Genomic DNA, 16,065 nt, shown 5'->3' with positions numbered 1-16,065 from the left:
ATTTCCTCATGGCCACTATATGAGTGAGAAAGCTGCTAGGTAAGAAAGATAAAGGGAGTCTCAGATAAATACTAATGTACCCTCTACCAGTAATTCCAAAATCCAGCCAGTGATCAGAAACTCTTGGGGATATTTATTTAAAAATAGAGATACTTAGGCTCTTTCCATACGGAAATGCTGATGCAATAAACCTAGGTTAGTACCAAGAAATCTTTATTTTGTAAAAGAAGTCTGCAGGTTAGATGATCAGCATGTAGGATATTAAGTGCGCAATGATTAAACAGAAATGTTGGCTGAGCTAGTGCAGCTGGTGGGTTTCATATCACCCACATTTTTGTCCTTGTAAGGAATCTGTGCTTGCTTAAAAGACACTTCCTGAGTACATTGCTTAGGTGTTGCCCTTGGTTCCTAAATGCAGAGGAACAATGAGAAATCATATAGAAGGGCCTGACCATTGTGAATAGTGCTATAATGAACATGGGCGTGCAAATATCTCTTTGAGATTCTGATTTCAATTCTTTTGGTTATATATCCAGAATTGAAATTGCTGGACCATATGGTAACTCTGTTTTTTAATTTTTTGAAGAACCTTCACACTGTTTTCCACAGTAGCTGCGTCATTTTATATTCCCACCAACAGTGTAGAAGGGGACAGCCTGCTTTCACTTACATAAGATATCTAAAATAGTAAAACTAATTGAAGAACAAAATAAAATGGTGGTTGCCATGGATGGGAGAAAGGAGGAAATAGGGATACAGTTATATTTGTACTCTTTGAATAAGTTCTAGAGGTCTGCTGTACAACATAGTGCTTATAGTTAACAATATGTATTGCACACTTAAAAAATTTTTAAGAGAGTAGAGCTCATATTAAATGTTCTTACCACACACATTCATGCATGCATACACACACACAAAATAAAACAAAGGGACATAAGGAAACTTTGGGAAGTGATGGATATGTTTAATACCTTGATTGTACTGATGGTATCATGGGTGTGTGTATTTATATGTCCTAACTCATAAAATTCTATATGTTAAACATGTACATGGTTTTTAAAAGTATCAATTATACTCAATAAAGCTGCTGAAAAATATTTTAAAAGGGCCTGACCTTTTGTGACAAAATGTGACAAAAATGGGTCTACAGTGAAGGGGCCAGGAGGTGGTACTAGGACCATTTTCACATCTAAGAAAAAAATGGATTTAAGGAATTTGGATATAGATTACAAGGAGCTAACATTAAGCTGGGAAGTAACTTGGCCATAGTTTTCTATTTTTAGGACAATATATGTCATGGCAGAGCAATAGGTGAATACAGGCTCCTGTGGGTCAGAATTAGTGGCAGAGAAACCAGGTAAAAGGTGATGCTGAATTTGATGAGGAATTAAGAAAGTAGCAGTATCTCCGAGGCAGGTATTAATAACCTTTGCTTAAATGCAAGATTAAGAGGATGAGCTTCAGGACAGTGCGTTCCATGAAAATGAGTGGCAATGATGACACACTAGGGAAGGAGGACCTAGGCTCATAGGGTTGCCCAGGGCAGTTGGAGTGAAGAAATGTTGACATGAAATACCCATTTCATGGGAAGAAGTAGAAAGAACAGAAAACTCATTTCTACTTTAGTTCTGGTGTGATGATATAAAAAAGAAAAACATAATTGAGGGCAAGAGTAGTCCTGGTTTCCACGGGCAACTGGCAAATTCTGCTTCCTACTTCACTATTTGTCTGAAAAAACACCTGGTGAAGACTTGATCCTGAATATCCTCTTGGAATCCCTGATCCCAATGTCTGCTGAAGTAGCAGAGAAGTGGTTTTTCCATGGTACAGAGTAAAATTTTATATCTTCAAATGTTTAAGGACAGTTTATTTGATATGTGAGGATGTGAATACTTCTCTTTACTTACAAGTGCAAAGCCTAACTTATTGGCCAAGTGGATCACAAAATAAGCAAACATTAACTTATTGCAACAGAGACTGGTTTAATTAATGAATCTTTTTGAAAGTTTTCTGTGATAGATCTTACATAAATAAATAGAATTTTAATAATGTGGACTTTTAAACATCAGTTTTTAGTTTGCCTCACAGTTTTTCTACACAGATAGAAGATTCCTTTTCCTGATGTGAAACTTTTCACAATCAACCAGAATTGAAATTATGAACACTGCCTGTCCACCACTATCCTTTTAGATACTTCTTGGTAAGCAAGATAAATGAAGAATACAAAAGAAAATTGTGTGCTATTTTTAATGTCATTTAACCTATACCTTTTCCAAAAAGTCACACAACCATTTGAGAGTTTTAGAGGGGTATAATGTATGAAAGAAAATTCCAATAACATAATGTAAAAAAATGTTGTCACATATAGAAGGGTAAAAATCTACATTTTGGGGGTCTATTGCTGTGGGAAGAAGGGCCTGATCTTCATACTCATCTTCCTCATTGAATACCATGACCCCTTCCAATTCATCCATACTATGCCATCGTCTGTGCCGTGCTTTGCCATGTCCCAGGTGTACTGTCCACCCCAGTAGTATCTGCCGTTTGGATTGGACGCGTGACATCTGTTATACCACCATCCACCACCGTCCTCTTTAGAACACTGTTTTCTGGGATCTGTAGTTAGCCTGAAAGGAAATGTAGTTGGGGTTATTAGAAACAGCACTACAGTGGTCAGGTTAATTCTTTGCAGAGGACCCGCAGAAGAGTGCCATGCTCAGTCACACCCGTGACTCTTTCCCTTGGATTCTATACACAGAGTCACACTAATGCACCAAAGGCCTTCTCTGCCCTACAGCAAGAACGGGAGAGAGCTGGGCCTATGTGGCCAATTCGTTTAAGGGTTACACTGGTTACTTTATGCTGAAATGACAGTTTTTAGATCCCTTTGTATTAGAGAACGCTAGGAAACAAAATGAAGGTTTTAATATACACATTACAGAGACATCACTATTAATCTAAACGCTCATTACTCACAAAGTAACTGTACTCGAACTCCAGTTCTATCTCTTGGCAGTTGTGTGACTTTGGGCAAGTCACTCTCTCTAAACCTCATCTGTAAAATGAGATTAACATTGTCTACCTCACAGTTGAGGTGCTTTAGAATGATGAAGAAAGAGCTTAGTACTGTGACTGACAGTACCCCTCAAAAGGTAGTTATTGATAATATTAGCTAGTAACAATTCTGAGCAATAATACTGGTGGGGACTTTTAAAGCTAAGAGGGCAACACCTACCAGCCGTCATTGTCTCTGTCATACGTGCTGAAGAACATGCCGTTGTGAATGGTCATGGTTTTGTTCTCTCCCACCAGCTGAGAAGCTCCCTCCATGAGGGCATTGCCGGCCGTCCCTTTATATTTGTTCACCGAGAGCTGGTACTTGTTGGCCTCATTCTGCACAGTGAATCCCCCGTACTGAGCTTTGACCTTGTCTCCTTTCCAGTCCTCCATTTCAATCAAGAGCTCTGTGGGTCCCATCCTGGTAAGCTGGCTGATTTTATCATTTCCAAGCCAATACTCACCTAAAGGAAAAATAAAATAAAATCTCACCAAAAATAAAACCTCTAGAAACCAAAAACTGCCTTTCTTACTTTAGCTTTCACATGTTTGTCATTAAATTCCTCTTAACTGCCTACAACCTGAAAACAGCCTTCCAACATTGTATGTTTTCTTAATGGAAAAACAATCCCATTTTAAATAGAATGATTTTATTTTGTACGCGCAGCTTTTACCTGGTAGGCCACAGTATTTTTTGCCATCTTCATTGGTTGCAATATTTCCAAATCCTTGTTTATATGGGTCCCATTTCCTGCCGAAGTCAACACTACCATCTTGGCGGTTCTGAATTACTGTCCATCCTTTGGTTGACAGAGACAAAAATAGCACATGTTAACCAATAACAAATAATGTCACTTTGAAAAGAATGTCCGGATCCCCTGTCCTTTCCATTCATTTTATGCCTACCTATATTTTTGTGCTATAAAATAGATATAATAAGCAAATAAATATGGGAAGAAAACTCTTATAATCTTTGGAAACTGAAAGTGTTTTATCTTACCCCAAATTGTGAATCATAGATATTTTAAAACTTTTTAGATATTGGATTGGATTCCAAATCAAATGACTCATTATTGGCTATGGTAGAGCTAGGTCTTGTTTCCTGGCACTTGTGGTATCAGAATAATTACAGACGATAGGCCAACATCTCCAACGCTTACCTCCATTATCTGTGTTCATATCACAGTATACTCTATATGGTTTGATAGAACTGTCAGGCTGAATGAGATACATTTCAGATGTTTCACCTCCTTTCCTGATGATTTCCTCACATTCTGCAAATGAAAGGTAACATGTCATGTTCAGGGGCCTGTGCAATAATTACTTGGTCTTTAGTCTCAATTCTTTAAGATAACTGATACATAATCAGTATATAGGTTACTGAAGAATGTTTCATTATAGACATTAATAATAATACTATAGAAATTGATCTTCCTTTTACTGAAAATCAAATTCAGTTTTGAGAAGTTCAATCTGCCAAGAGGATGAAAAAAGCCCTTCTCCACCTTTTGTGTGCTGGGCTATCCATAAACTGCCAGAACACACGAGATGGAGAAGCTCCTACATCTATCCATGGTCCTGACATCTTTTCAGGCAAGTGAGTATGCACACACATTAGCCACCCCTGAATTGCCACTGTCACTGTCCTGTACTCCATCCTGCTCATCAAAACTGGCAAACGCATCAGGCCAAGCCAAAACAACCTGCTAAGGATATCTTCATGACATACTACAATGTCATTATGATATTGGGGAAAATCCGTTAGATGTTTGTTTTCTTTCAATGGTCTTATTTTTAGAGTGTGAGTTCTTCTGGAACCCTACAGAAATATGTATATTAACTAGTTACCTTTGCCAGACACCACAGGGACGTTGCAGCTGACAGTGCATGGAGTGCGGCAATATTCCATCTGAGCTGAGACGTCAGTCTCTAATTTTTGTATTTTGCTTCTCAGGTTTTCCAGAATTGAACGGAGCACACGAAAGTTAGTTGGGATATTATTATTCACGGTCTCATCTATATATAATCGGTGCTTTTCCAGTTCTGAGGAATACTCATTTATTACATTTTCATTATCTGGAAAAATGAAATTATGTAGGAATCATTAGTATTTTCGCCTCATAAAACTGAATGTATTTAACTATACAATTATGATTTTTATTTTCTGAGAATAAAGTAATAAACATTGAACTACCACCAAGCAGTCATGATATACAGTTGTATTTAGGGGAAATTATTTGGTCCATGGCATATACAAATTCACATGTAGCCTAACTACCATACTAGTCATTTACCATCAGTATAAGCTGAAGATTGTGTCCAGTAATAAATACAGTAGGATGTTTATTTCTGTGGTGAGGAAAAAGAGAAGAAAGCAGTATTTGGACCTTCCATTTCAGAAGTTCAATATCTTATAGAGGATACACTTCTCCATCCCACATAAGTATAGTCATGCCTTGAAATTTACAAGAGAGATGTCATGATTCCTTTGACTTCTTCGAAAAATGTCCTAATTTGGGTATGCTGCTCACTGAGATGCCTATGCCAGGCACACATACTAGCTCATTCTTAACCACCAAGCCAATAGCATTCAACGTTCAGATCTCAAGTCTCATATGTTAAGCATCATTATCCATAACACAATTGAATATATCATGGATTACTCTCTCATATTCAAAACCCCAAATGTTAAATCTATAAATGCTAATTTTTTTTTACTCTGTGAATATTATCTTCTGAGTCATAAGTTTCTTGTATACTAAAAATTAGGAGTCAGTGAAATTTTTTATAGAAAATCATCCTTGCTGATCCTATCTTTACAGGGAATAAGAGCTGAATAGTGCTTATCTGGCGAGTTGCAGCTAAAAGTGCCTAAGCCAAGACCTTTGGGTAATCACATGCATACTGAAAGCAGTATGCATGCTACTTAGGCTAATCTAGAAATGTTAATCTTCACAAAATCATGCATTCTCATGGCATTCTAACTTCCAGTTTTATAACCGAGAATCCAATGGAAAGCACGAGGATATCTACCTTTCATTTGCTTCTGCCTCTTTTGCCACATGTCTTTTAGTAAAGACATGTGCTGAAAGGTAGAAGAGGAGGTCTGGGAAATAGAATCCATGTCGTTACGTAACTCATCAACACCGTTTTTGACTGTTCTTTCCTGTTTTACCAAAGCTTCTTGCAACTGACATCCTGTGGGACACAACACCCCCTACAAACAAAGAAAAAAAAGCAGACACTAGATGAAGGATTTGGGTTATGAATACTTATTAAAAAGCACATAGTGAAAATTCAGTGATAAGGATTAGTCAATATAAAAATTTGTTATTTGATTTTCTTAATGTAAAACCAGAAATTCTAGAGTCATCCTCACACTCTCATGAAGATTAAAAACATCCCTCACCACAGAAGAAATGTTATTAGGCTATGAAAATTTTACTGTCTGAACAGAAGAAGTGGGCAAAATATAAAGATAAAGGTAACACTCACATATCCTAATTTGTAATCTTGGGCCCAAATCAAAGAAAACAAGAAAGGAAGCCTAAACCAAAGGCCCAATAAGTTTATGTTTTGAATTTTATTTCAAAAAACAAACCAACAAAATAACAGTGACAGTAATGTGAGTCAATGAAACAGTAGGAGGCCATGATGAACATAGGCTTTCTCTGCAGCATAGACCTGCCACTGTCAGAAACATCAGCATACCCACCAGCTCTGGGTCAGCATGAAGACAGCCACCAGCGTCGGGGGCTTTTCTTTCCACTTTTTTTTGGGCGGCAGCTGCTTTGGCTGGACGAGCCCTATAGCCACCTACACTGATGGGAGGTGGGGCAGGTCTCAGGCTGGGAGCCTCTTCCCTCTTCTTGTCAAGGGGTCGATGACCACGGGCAAAAATCACCTACAAAGAACCAGCCAGAAATAAAATGCAATGTTATAGAATTTTTGAGATGTAACTATTCCAACATGTTCATATTACAATTGAGGTTATCACAGCCTGATGGTTTGCTTAAGGTCCATGTGTGGGCTAGGTGTTGGTGGTCAATCATTGCTTATTGTTCAATAACAGTAGAAAGACCAAAGGCACATAAAGCTATTGTACAGTGTAGTTTTTAACAAGAGAGCTTAAGACAAAGCTGCATCCAGTTAGGAATAGTAATGACCTCAGATTTCTGAAACCTATACATTTTTTGGAATACACAGAAGTATAAAAAATCTATACTGTCAAAAAGAATGAAACTTGGACTATTAAATTCCTACAATTATTGTTAATCATTTCCCCACTTTCAATTTTTGTGAATCAAAGATTAGGCTAACTCCTATATAATCATATTTAAGAGACAATAAAGATTTAATAAAAATGAATTTTATTTGAAATTTATTTGTAATAGGACAATTTTTGATCCTAATAACGTACTCTGGACCAGACTGCTTGAGTTCAGATCTTAACCCTGCCACTTAACTAGCAACAAGACTTTGGGCAAGTTACTTTAACTGCTCCCAGTTTTCTCATCTGTAAAATAAGGACAATAATCATTTGTACCAGCCTTCCAAGATTAATGTAAGAATTAAATGACTTATTGCTTATGATACCCTCAGTATAATACTTGGCACATTGTAAATGTTCATTATTATTTTTATTGGTATCACACATAACAGATACTAGAGTTTAGGTGGCTACTCCACTGCTAATTGCACTTTTATTCTTATCGTCTATCAACAAAATTATTTGTTAAACATTCTCTTGAAATTCCCTACTTGATTTCTTTATCAAACACCATGATTTTCTCATATTTAAAATTATTCTCAAGGTTTGTGCATTATGATTAAAATTATTTGCTAACTTAAAAAATATTACATCAAAAGATAATGAAGTGGAAAACATACATTGCAATATAAAAGTTTTGGCATAGATTAACTACATTATCGTATGTTCTTTTTCAGTAGTTAAATCCTTAGGAGCTTAATTACAAATTAACAAATAACAAGACTCGAAGCAACGACTGAGCTTTCTTGCAATTTTCTGAGTCTACAAGTCATTGAATGAACTCTATTTTGAATTTTATTGTCAATTACTCATTAAGTTATAATATTATTTAACGTTATATGGGATGGTGCTAGGATTAGAACCTAGGCAGTTTGGTTCCAGATTTCCCTGCTTAACCAGCCAACCATATACATCCTTAACATGTAAAGATTTGGAGGAGATATACATATTCACATCAAAGAAATGGTCCCAGCCAGAGCTCACCCACTCTAACACAAACTTTTTGAAATGTGATTCACCTGTTTATTACAAATAAAATTATAACAGAAGAAAACTATTTACTTTTTATTTTAAAGTACCATTAGAGAGGTAGCATGGATGGTCTGGCTTTACTAGAGAAAAAGAAATCTTAAAAAAACCTTAATGAAATTATGTGGGCACTTACTGAAATAACCAAAACTAGAAGATCCATTTTGGAGCTGAAACGATTAAACTGTCCCTGTGATGATTAGTTGGTAAGCAGGAATGTGAAAGTGCTTTACAAAGTACTTTACAAAAATTTAGTTTTACATGTTCTTTACCTTTTTCTTACCTAATGCTATTAACCAGACAATTACCTTTTTGTAGGTGCAATCTGATAATTAAAGCAGTTAAATTCTCTTTAAATTTGACAAATGAGCCAAAACAAAATCACTTTATTTAAATATTATTGTGTATTCTTATTTCTAGTATGATACTATGTTATGTATACGAAATTTGTTAATAAAATTTAAATTTCTTAATTACTCATTTTCCAAATGTATTTCTGTATTGTTGATAACTTCAAACTAATAGCAACAAGTTAGCAAAGATAATACTTGAGGAAAACTGTTCAACAAACAACTAATTAGACTGAACTATGTTTCACAACCATTAATCATCATAACAATGCACACTATCTCTAATTTAAATGTTCTCATCTGAAAAAAACGATATTTCATTTTCTAACATCACACTTGATCTATTCTGCTTCTACATTTAGTTATAATTCACATTTATAAATCGTAATCTCGGAGCTATATATTACACACCTTCACCATAGAACAACTTATCTATCACAGCTTTTTTCTTTTAAAATACTATTCTTTTATTATTTGTAAAATTTTCAGATTTCATCCTCTTAATCATAATAATGTATTGCTAGAACTAAATGAAAATCATAGAATTCAGGATAACAACACATGAGAAAAACACATCTTACATTAGTTAAGCCACCTTCATCCTGGGAAAATAAAAGTGACAAACAAGAAATTATTTTGTTCTTATATAAGAAATACAAAGAAACATTCTTTAAATAAAATAGTAAATCACTGAGATTAATAATTCAATTTCATAACTACAATCACTGCTAATTTCATTAAAATATTAACAAACTTATGATTGTTATATTTTATATTAACATTAGTAATAATATAATAATTTTTTTAAAAGAATCACCTCGTCATCGTAGTCTTTCACGACAGCTTGGGACTTAACTACAAAAACACACAATAATAGCAACGATAGATGTTTCATGGTTTTAAATTTGTGGAAGTTCCAAGAAACGATCCTTTGCAAGCAGACTTAATTGAGAGATCTTCAATCCTATATATACCCAGGTCCTCTGCTAGGAATGACTTTAGAAATGGTTACCTTCCCTTGGTTAATATTTAATCTTTTGGATCACTTGTTGGCTGAACCATTTTATCACTTAAGCAACATCTTCCCAGCAAAACTTATTTACTTGTCATACAACTAATTGTTCTCTATTGGCCTACGTAGAAACATTAAAGTTCTTCAATTCGTTTAATTGGACAAAATGACAGGAAATTAGGACATTCCTAAAAGAGATGTGTATCTCATTTCTGGTAAATTAATGTAGATGTCACTCAAGCTCACAAAGAACGTGTGAGAAAAGAACATTTTTAATCCAAGCACAAAAAATCTGACCTACTTACAAGGAACCCATTAAAATTGTAACTCACTAATGATATACTATAAATGCTTATGTTTTGAGACAATCATGTAGCTCTGTTTTAAAAGAGGCCATTAAAATCAAGAGTAATATTGTATCATCATGTGTTTATCCTTTCTTTTAGACATTAATTAAAATAATAAAATAACAAATTCATGCCCTATGCTATGATAGACAAACGTCAGAAAGAAAATGTCCGGATTCCATTTTTTTTGTTCTGAACAGCTTTCATATTTTGTCCTTTATTATTCTATGTTAAAATATTCACCAAATTCTAAACATTATTAAAATAATTAGTAGGCTATAAATTCCTAAATCAAAATTATTATTATAGTGATTGGATACATATTTAACACTCTATTTTATTATTATATATTTCATGTTATTTATAAAAAATGTTATTTTAACATTGGTGAAGCCTTCATACATCTATTTCAATTAGTATGCTCACAGACTAAATGAAGCCCATTTTCCTTTATCATTTCCCATAAGCTACCAAATCCATTTCTCTCATCTGTTCATTTGTTTGTTGCAATCAGGATTAACAACTCCTACAAGAATCAATAGGAAAACCAAAGTCAACAACCCAAATTCCAGTAAGTGTGTTGCCTCAAAGTATTTTCTGTTTTTTCTATGGGAAGTAAAACAGTCTCATTAAATTTAAGAAATTATTTTATTGTAAAGATGGCAGCTTATCTGGGTTTGGATTGGGAAAGTGTTTAAACAATGCTTTGAAATAGAATCTTGATAATGGTGTGAGACTCACTAAATTTCTCTCTTCTCTTGGTAACATAGGTTGCATTGCCAAATTCTTTTAACTTAGATTTATAGAAACAAAATATTGAGTTTAAATTAAGAAAAATACTTGATTGGGTCTTTCCAAATTTGTGTTTCATTTATCAGGACTAAGTAAATGCTATAGCTTCAGATTATTTTTTTTAGTTTTAATTTTTTTAAAGAGGGATATACAATCTGACAGAAAAAGCAAATATGTAGCATGTATTAATTAAAATAATATGTTAGAATATTTCCCTTCAAAATGTAACTGAGAAAATGTTTATTTTAATAATCTGGACAGGATTTTATTTTAGTAATATACGGCTTCTTGCTAATTTAAAAAGAACTATCTGTTAAGAAGACCATAACAATTTTTTTTCTGTTGAGGTAACATTCTATTGCTACATTTTCAATCACTGACATTGTATCAACTAGCAATAGAATTATCATTTAATTCAAGAAGTTTGTAATTTTTTTGAGATTCTTCTAGCATATAATAGACTCTTGTTCAACATGAAAATGAAAGTTCCTTTCCATTCCCGTTGTGTTCTGCTCTGACTGGCATTCTTGCCATCACCAGAAAGATGAAAGAGAATGAGAATGTCTGCTCCGTAACAGCAGAGACTTAACATTCATTTTACTAACAGTTCTTGAGCGTCTCCTAAGTGACAGGTAGTGTGGTAGGGGTTGGGAATTACTTTGGTGAGCAAAGTAGACATAGTAGGCATTCAATACATGTATTAATAGAGTGAATGGGTGAACTAGCCTTCATTGACACATGCCTCCGATGCCAAACTTTGGTAATCGTTTATTCCATTTAATTCTTGAAACCACTAAGTTCTACAGATGATGAAACTGAGGTTCAGAGAGGTTAAGTAAACTACCCAAGAGCATATAGGTAGTAAGGGCTGCTTTCAGGACTTCACCCATATCTGTCTGACCCTATAGTTCATGCTCTGTGCCCATTACACCACATTTATGAACAGAACATAAGCATTATAAAAATAATATATTTTATTTTCTTATTGTTTGTTGATTGTTTTTGGTTTTTTTTTGTTTTGTTTTGTTTTTGCCAGCCCATTATCTTGGGACTGTAGTATCTCAGACTGGCACACTCATTCTTAGTGCTTTCTCTCACTGATATTATATTTTCATGCTTATATGGGGAGGTGGGTGCAGACATTCATGTCTGTGTGAGAGGCATGGGCAATGCTGTAATGAGTTTCTTTAATTCTATTTCTTGTTAGATATGTTTTTTTCTATAGAGTTGTCTACAGTTACACTAGCACTCTAAATTGCCTAATATTACAAAGTAGATGATCGTGTTTTCAGAGAAGAAATATATTTGCAGAGATTCCACTTACTAAAATACTTAGATTTTTTAGAATGTTGATGCAATTGGTGGAGGAGAAAGGGAGTACTATTTGTTCAGTTATGTTTTGAAGTCAATAGTGCAGTGTTCTTCACATGAGCTGATATAGTTACATAAGTCAAGGACAGTAAATCAGTGACAGAGAAAACAGAGATAATCTGTCCTGCCAGCATCTCTCTGGCACGAAGGGCAAAGACTTGTGGGCACTAATTGTCAATACAGTTGTTGATACAATTCATTTTAGGCCCACTCCACATAGCAGGAGGTAATTTAGGCTAAGCAACTATTTATAGAGCACCTACTTTGTGGCAGGTAGCACACTGGAGGCTGTGGATACTTTGGCGAAATCTTATGTGTAGAGGGAAAGACAGAAAATGAAAACTACTTACAATAACTTGTGCTGAGCCTAAGACAGGGGAGGTGAGGCTTCAGGACCCAGTAACTTAGGGACCTAACTTCCTTCAAGGGGGAAAGGGACTTGAAAGCAAAAGGGCTTTTAAACTTGAAACTTTTGGTTTGAATAACTGTGTGGTCTATGTCACACACCTGGCACATAGAAGGTGTTTAATAAGTATCTGTTGAGCAAGTTTATGAATACATAAATGAGTGCATGAACAAAATGAATACTGATTCTCTTTGTCTAATAGGTTTTAAGATACTATACTAAGTTATTGTTAGTCTCTGTGTGTGTTTTCCTTGTGTTACCCTGAGCTACAGTTTGAGAACCATTATCCAAAGGGAAATTAATAATGAAGAGCTGAAGGCCAGGTAGGACCAGAGCTTTTGGGGCAAGCCTGAGACCAGTGTGTTAGCAACACTTGCAATTGGTTAGCCGTCCTCAATGGGGAAGCATATGGCAGGGAAGGAGAGTAGGAGATAGTGCTATCTCTTGTGGAAGGTCTCCCTCTATCGACTTAGAAGATGTCAGTTTGCTTTTCTAATGGGTGCTGACATAGAGCATGGCAATAAGAAATAATAGGGCATTTTCTCCTTCAACCAGATGCAGATCGCAAGGGCTAGAGCAAAGATAGAGCTGCTCTTCTGCTTCTGCCACACTGAGACTCAAAACCCCAAAGGTGTTGGGTTTTGTGCTGGAGCGGGCTTCCAGTGGTCCTGTCAGTGTTAGATCACTCTGACCCTCTAACCACAGGTGACGAGACATTGTACCCAGGCTAGCCCTACCACATTCTCTCTTCCAATTTGGCATTTGGGGGACGGGGGAAAGCAAAGAATCAGAAAGCATCAGGCCAATTGGCCTGACATAATATTCATGGCAACATTTGAGAGAAAGCCTGCAGCAGCGGAACTAACCAAAACTTCTAAACAAACTTCAAAACTAAACTTAAGCCTGCAGCAGCAGAACTAACCAAAATTCTAAACTTAAACAGTCAAATCTATGAGACACCTGATGTCCTTCCAATATTACCAGCCCCATTTTACCTTTTTTGAGTTAGGCTCACATGGTTTCTGGGGTTTGTTGGAAAATTTAAGATCAGACTGTCTTATTTTTAAGAATAAATTGCGCATCAGAAAGACAAGCTGTTAGGCTGAACCCAGAAACTGGTGGGAGGTTGCATGGGAACTTTCCTTTGAAACTGGCCCCGCCCCCTTTGCGGGCCGGCCCAAACAGGCCCCACCCCTTTCAGAGCCCGCCCAAACCCGCCCGCAAAAGCCCTAGATGCCCGCCATTTTGGGGCCGATGCCATCCAGGACTCGTGCCGTGTGTACGCAGATGTTTAAAATAAACTTTCTTTTCCTTCAGCTTGGCCTTCTGCGTTCCTCCCTTGGCATTTCTAACAAAAGCTATATTTTCAAATAATACAATGAATCACTAAAAGTTTTTACATATTAAGTATATGGTACCAGCAGTAAAAGTCTGGGGAAAATGAGAACTTTTATTTTATTTTGGAACACTTCAGTAACTTTGATTCCAAAAATCTTTCACAATTTAAACTTTTCTTGAATTAAATTTACAGAATGTTCTGTAAAATGTGCCCAGCATCAAAGATTTAATGAAATTTTTTATGAAAAGAGTTACAGCTTGATGAGAAAGCATGATCCCTGTAGAGAAAAATGGGCAAAGGATATATACCAAAACAAGGGAAACACAACCACACATTTGGGAAAATATTGAACCTAGATATGAATCTAAGAAAGCCAGAAAGGTTGGTTTCTAGTAAAACGGATTTTGTTAGGGAAGGGGAACGGGGGAGCAGAAAAATCTCCACATGCTTTCCACATAATAAATTGGTAAGGACCAGCGGGGCAGGTTGAATGGGACAGACAAAGTGTGGCGTAGGGTACAGGATTTAAAATCCTCCTTCAATCACCTGTGACTTATTTGATATTTCAATTTACTTGGCTAGCTAATATTTTGTGGACTAAGTTTTTTTGGGGGTGGGGTGGGGGTTGAATTGTAATCTACTTTAAGCTTAGATCAGGATGAAAATAGAAGCTGCCTGTGTGGGAGAGCTGACCTCTGACTTCGGGTTACATTTAGAAAGCTTTTTCCCTTTTTGTATCAAATAGGATAATTATTTTGATACAACTAACACTTATGCAGCAATGAATTCTGTGCCAGTCACTGTTCCTAATACATTACACTTAATTCTTATAACAACCCCATTAGGTAGAGTAGTACTATTATTCCCATTTTACAGATGGGGAATTGAGGCAACAAAAGAAGGAAGTTGCCCAAGGCTGGTAACTTGCAGAGAAGGAGTTGAACCATGGCATTCTGGCTCCAGAGTCTATACACCTACCTACTATGATGGACAGTTTCTTTCTCTTATGCACAGAGCTGTTTGTTCTCTTTTATTAATACGCCGTTCCTACCCCAGCAAAATGAACACCTGTGTATGTATATCTTTGCATACTTCTATGAAAAAATGTATATATGCATATACAAACATACATTGCACATTCGTATCTTTTATATTTTTAGAACTGAATCCACTGTGACACAAGTTATATAAAAAATTTTTTGTTAGTTTACTGCTAAATTGCCTATCACAAAGATTGCCTCCGTTTATACTCTCATCAATATTTAGGTTGTTCCCTCACTCTTGCCTACACTGGGTCTTGTCAAATTTAAAAATTTTTTTGCCAACCACTTAGGTATAATATGTTATCACATTGTTGTTAACATTTTTTTAATCATGAGAATCTTTTTTATTTATATTTATTGACCACAATATTTTTCTTTCTGTGAACTGCTTGTCAATGTGCCTTGTCTTTTGGGTAGTTCATTTTTTCTCTTGATTTGTGAGGGCTCTTTTCATATTAAGAAAATTAGCCCTCTGACTAATACACACATTGCAAATATTTTCCCAATTTTCATTTGGCTTTTGATTTTATTTATGATATATTATCATATGTATACATAAACACATGCCACACGGGATTTTGAAAATAATTATGTGACCAAATTATAAATACTTTTAGGACCCCTGGGTTTGTATCTTACTTAAGAAGGCCTTGCCCATTCCAAAGATATTTTCTAAAAGTCAGCCAGATATCAGTGTAATAGCTTAGAGCGTGGACTCTGAAGCTAGACCATTTAGATTAGAATGCCACCTCCACAACAAATTATGAGACCTTAGGAAAGCTACCTAACCATTTTATACTTCATTAATCTCATATTAATGACAGAACAGTCTCTACCACAAATTAAGTTTATGAAAACATAAGAAAAATGTTCAGAATGTAACCAGGCATATAATAAGTATACAGTAAATTTTAGTGATTTTTATTGTAGCAAAATAAGAGTTTTACAATTTATGATAAATAATTCATCCACTTAGAATTATTTTGATGTAAGGAATGAGATAAGAGATCTAGCTTCCTCCTCCCACATCACCAAATTGTTAGCGAGTG

At 35.5% G+C, this 16,065-nt stretch overlaps 1 protein-coding gene across 1 annotated transcript; it reads right to left on the bottom strand.

Annotated features, from left to right (window-relative positions):
• Positions 1 to 1,962: 1,962 nt before the first annotated feature.
• On the bottom strand, positions 1,963 to 9,674 carry FGB (fibrinogen beta chain). The gene is made up of 8 exons (XM_012645247.1): positions 9,524 to 9,674; positions 6,773 to 6,961; positions 6,091 to 6,274; positions 4,906 to 5,133; positions 4,218 to 4,331; positions 3,732 to 3,857; positions 3,236 to 3,521; positions 1,963 to 2,627 (listed from the first exon to the last, which is right to left on the bottom strand). Exons 1-8 carry the CDS (start codon positions 9,599 to 9,601, stop codon positions 2,396 to 2,398), a joined length of 1,437 nt encoding a protein of 478 aa, XP_012500701.1. The 5' UTR covers positions 9,602 to 9,674; the 3' UTR covers positions 1,963 to 2,395.
• Between the last annotated feature and the right edge of the window lie 6,391 nt (positions 9,675 to 16,065).

This window comes from Propithecus coquereli, unplaced genomic scaffold (genome assembly GCF_000956105.1).
Source record: "Propithecus coquereli isolate 6110/MARCELLA unplaced genomic scaffold, Pcoq_1.0 Scaffold228, whole genome shotgun sequence".
NCBI classification, from domain to species: Eukaryota; Metazoa; Chordata; class Mammalia; order Primates; family Indriidae; genus Propithecus; species Propithecus coquereli.
Note: the sequence above shows the minus strand (reverse complement) of the source record. Positions and strands in the feature narration are given on the sequence as shown.

Coding starts and splice junctions, on each gene's coding strand:
- FGB (XM_012645247.1), bottom strand. CDS start 9,601: ATGAAACATCTATCGTTGCTATTATTGTGTGTTTTTGTAGTTAAGTCC. Junction 6,275..6,772: donor TTCATGCTGACCCAGAGCTG/GTGGGTATGCTG, acceptor CTTTGTTTGTAG/GGGGTGTTGTGTCCCACAGG. Junction 3,858..4,217: donor TATGAACACAGATAATGGAG/GTAAGCGTTGGA, acceptor TGTCAACCAAAG/GATGGACAGTAATTCAGAAC.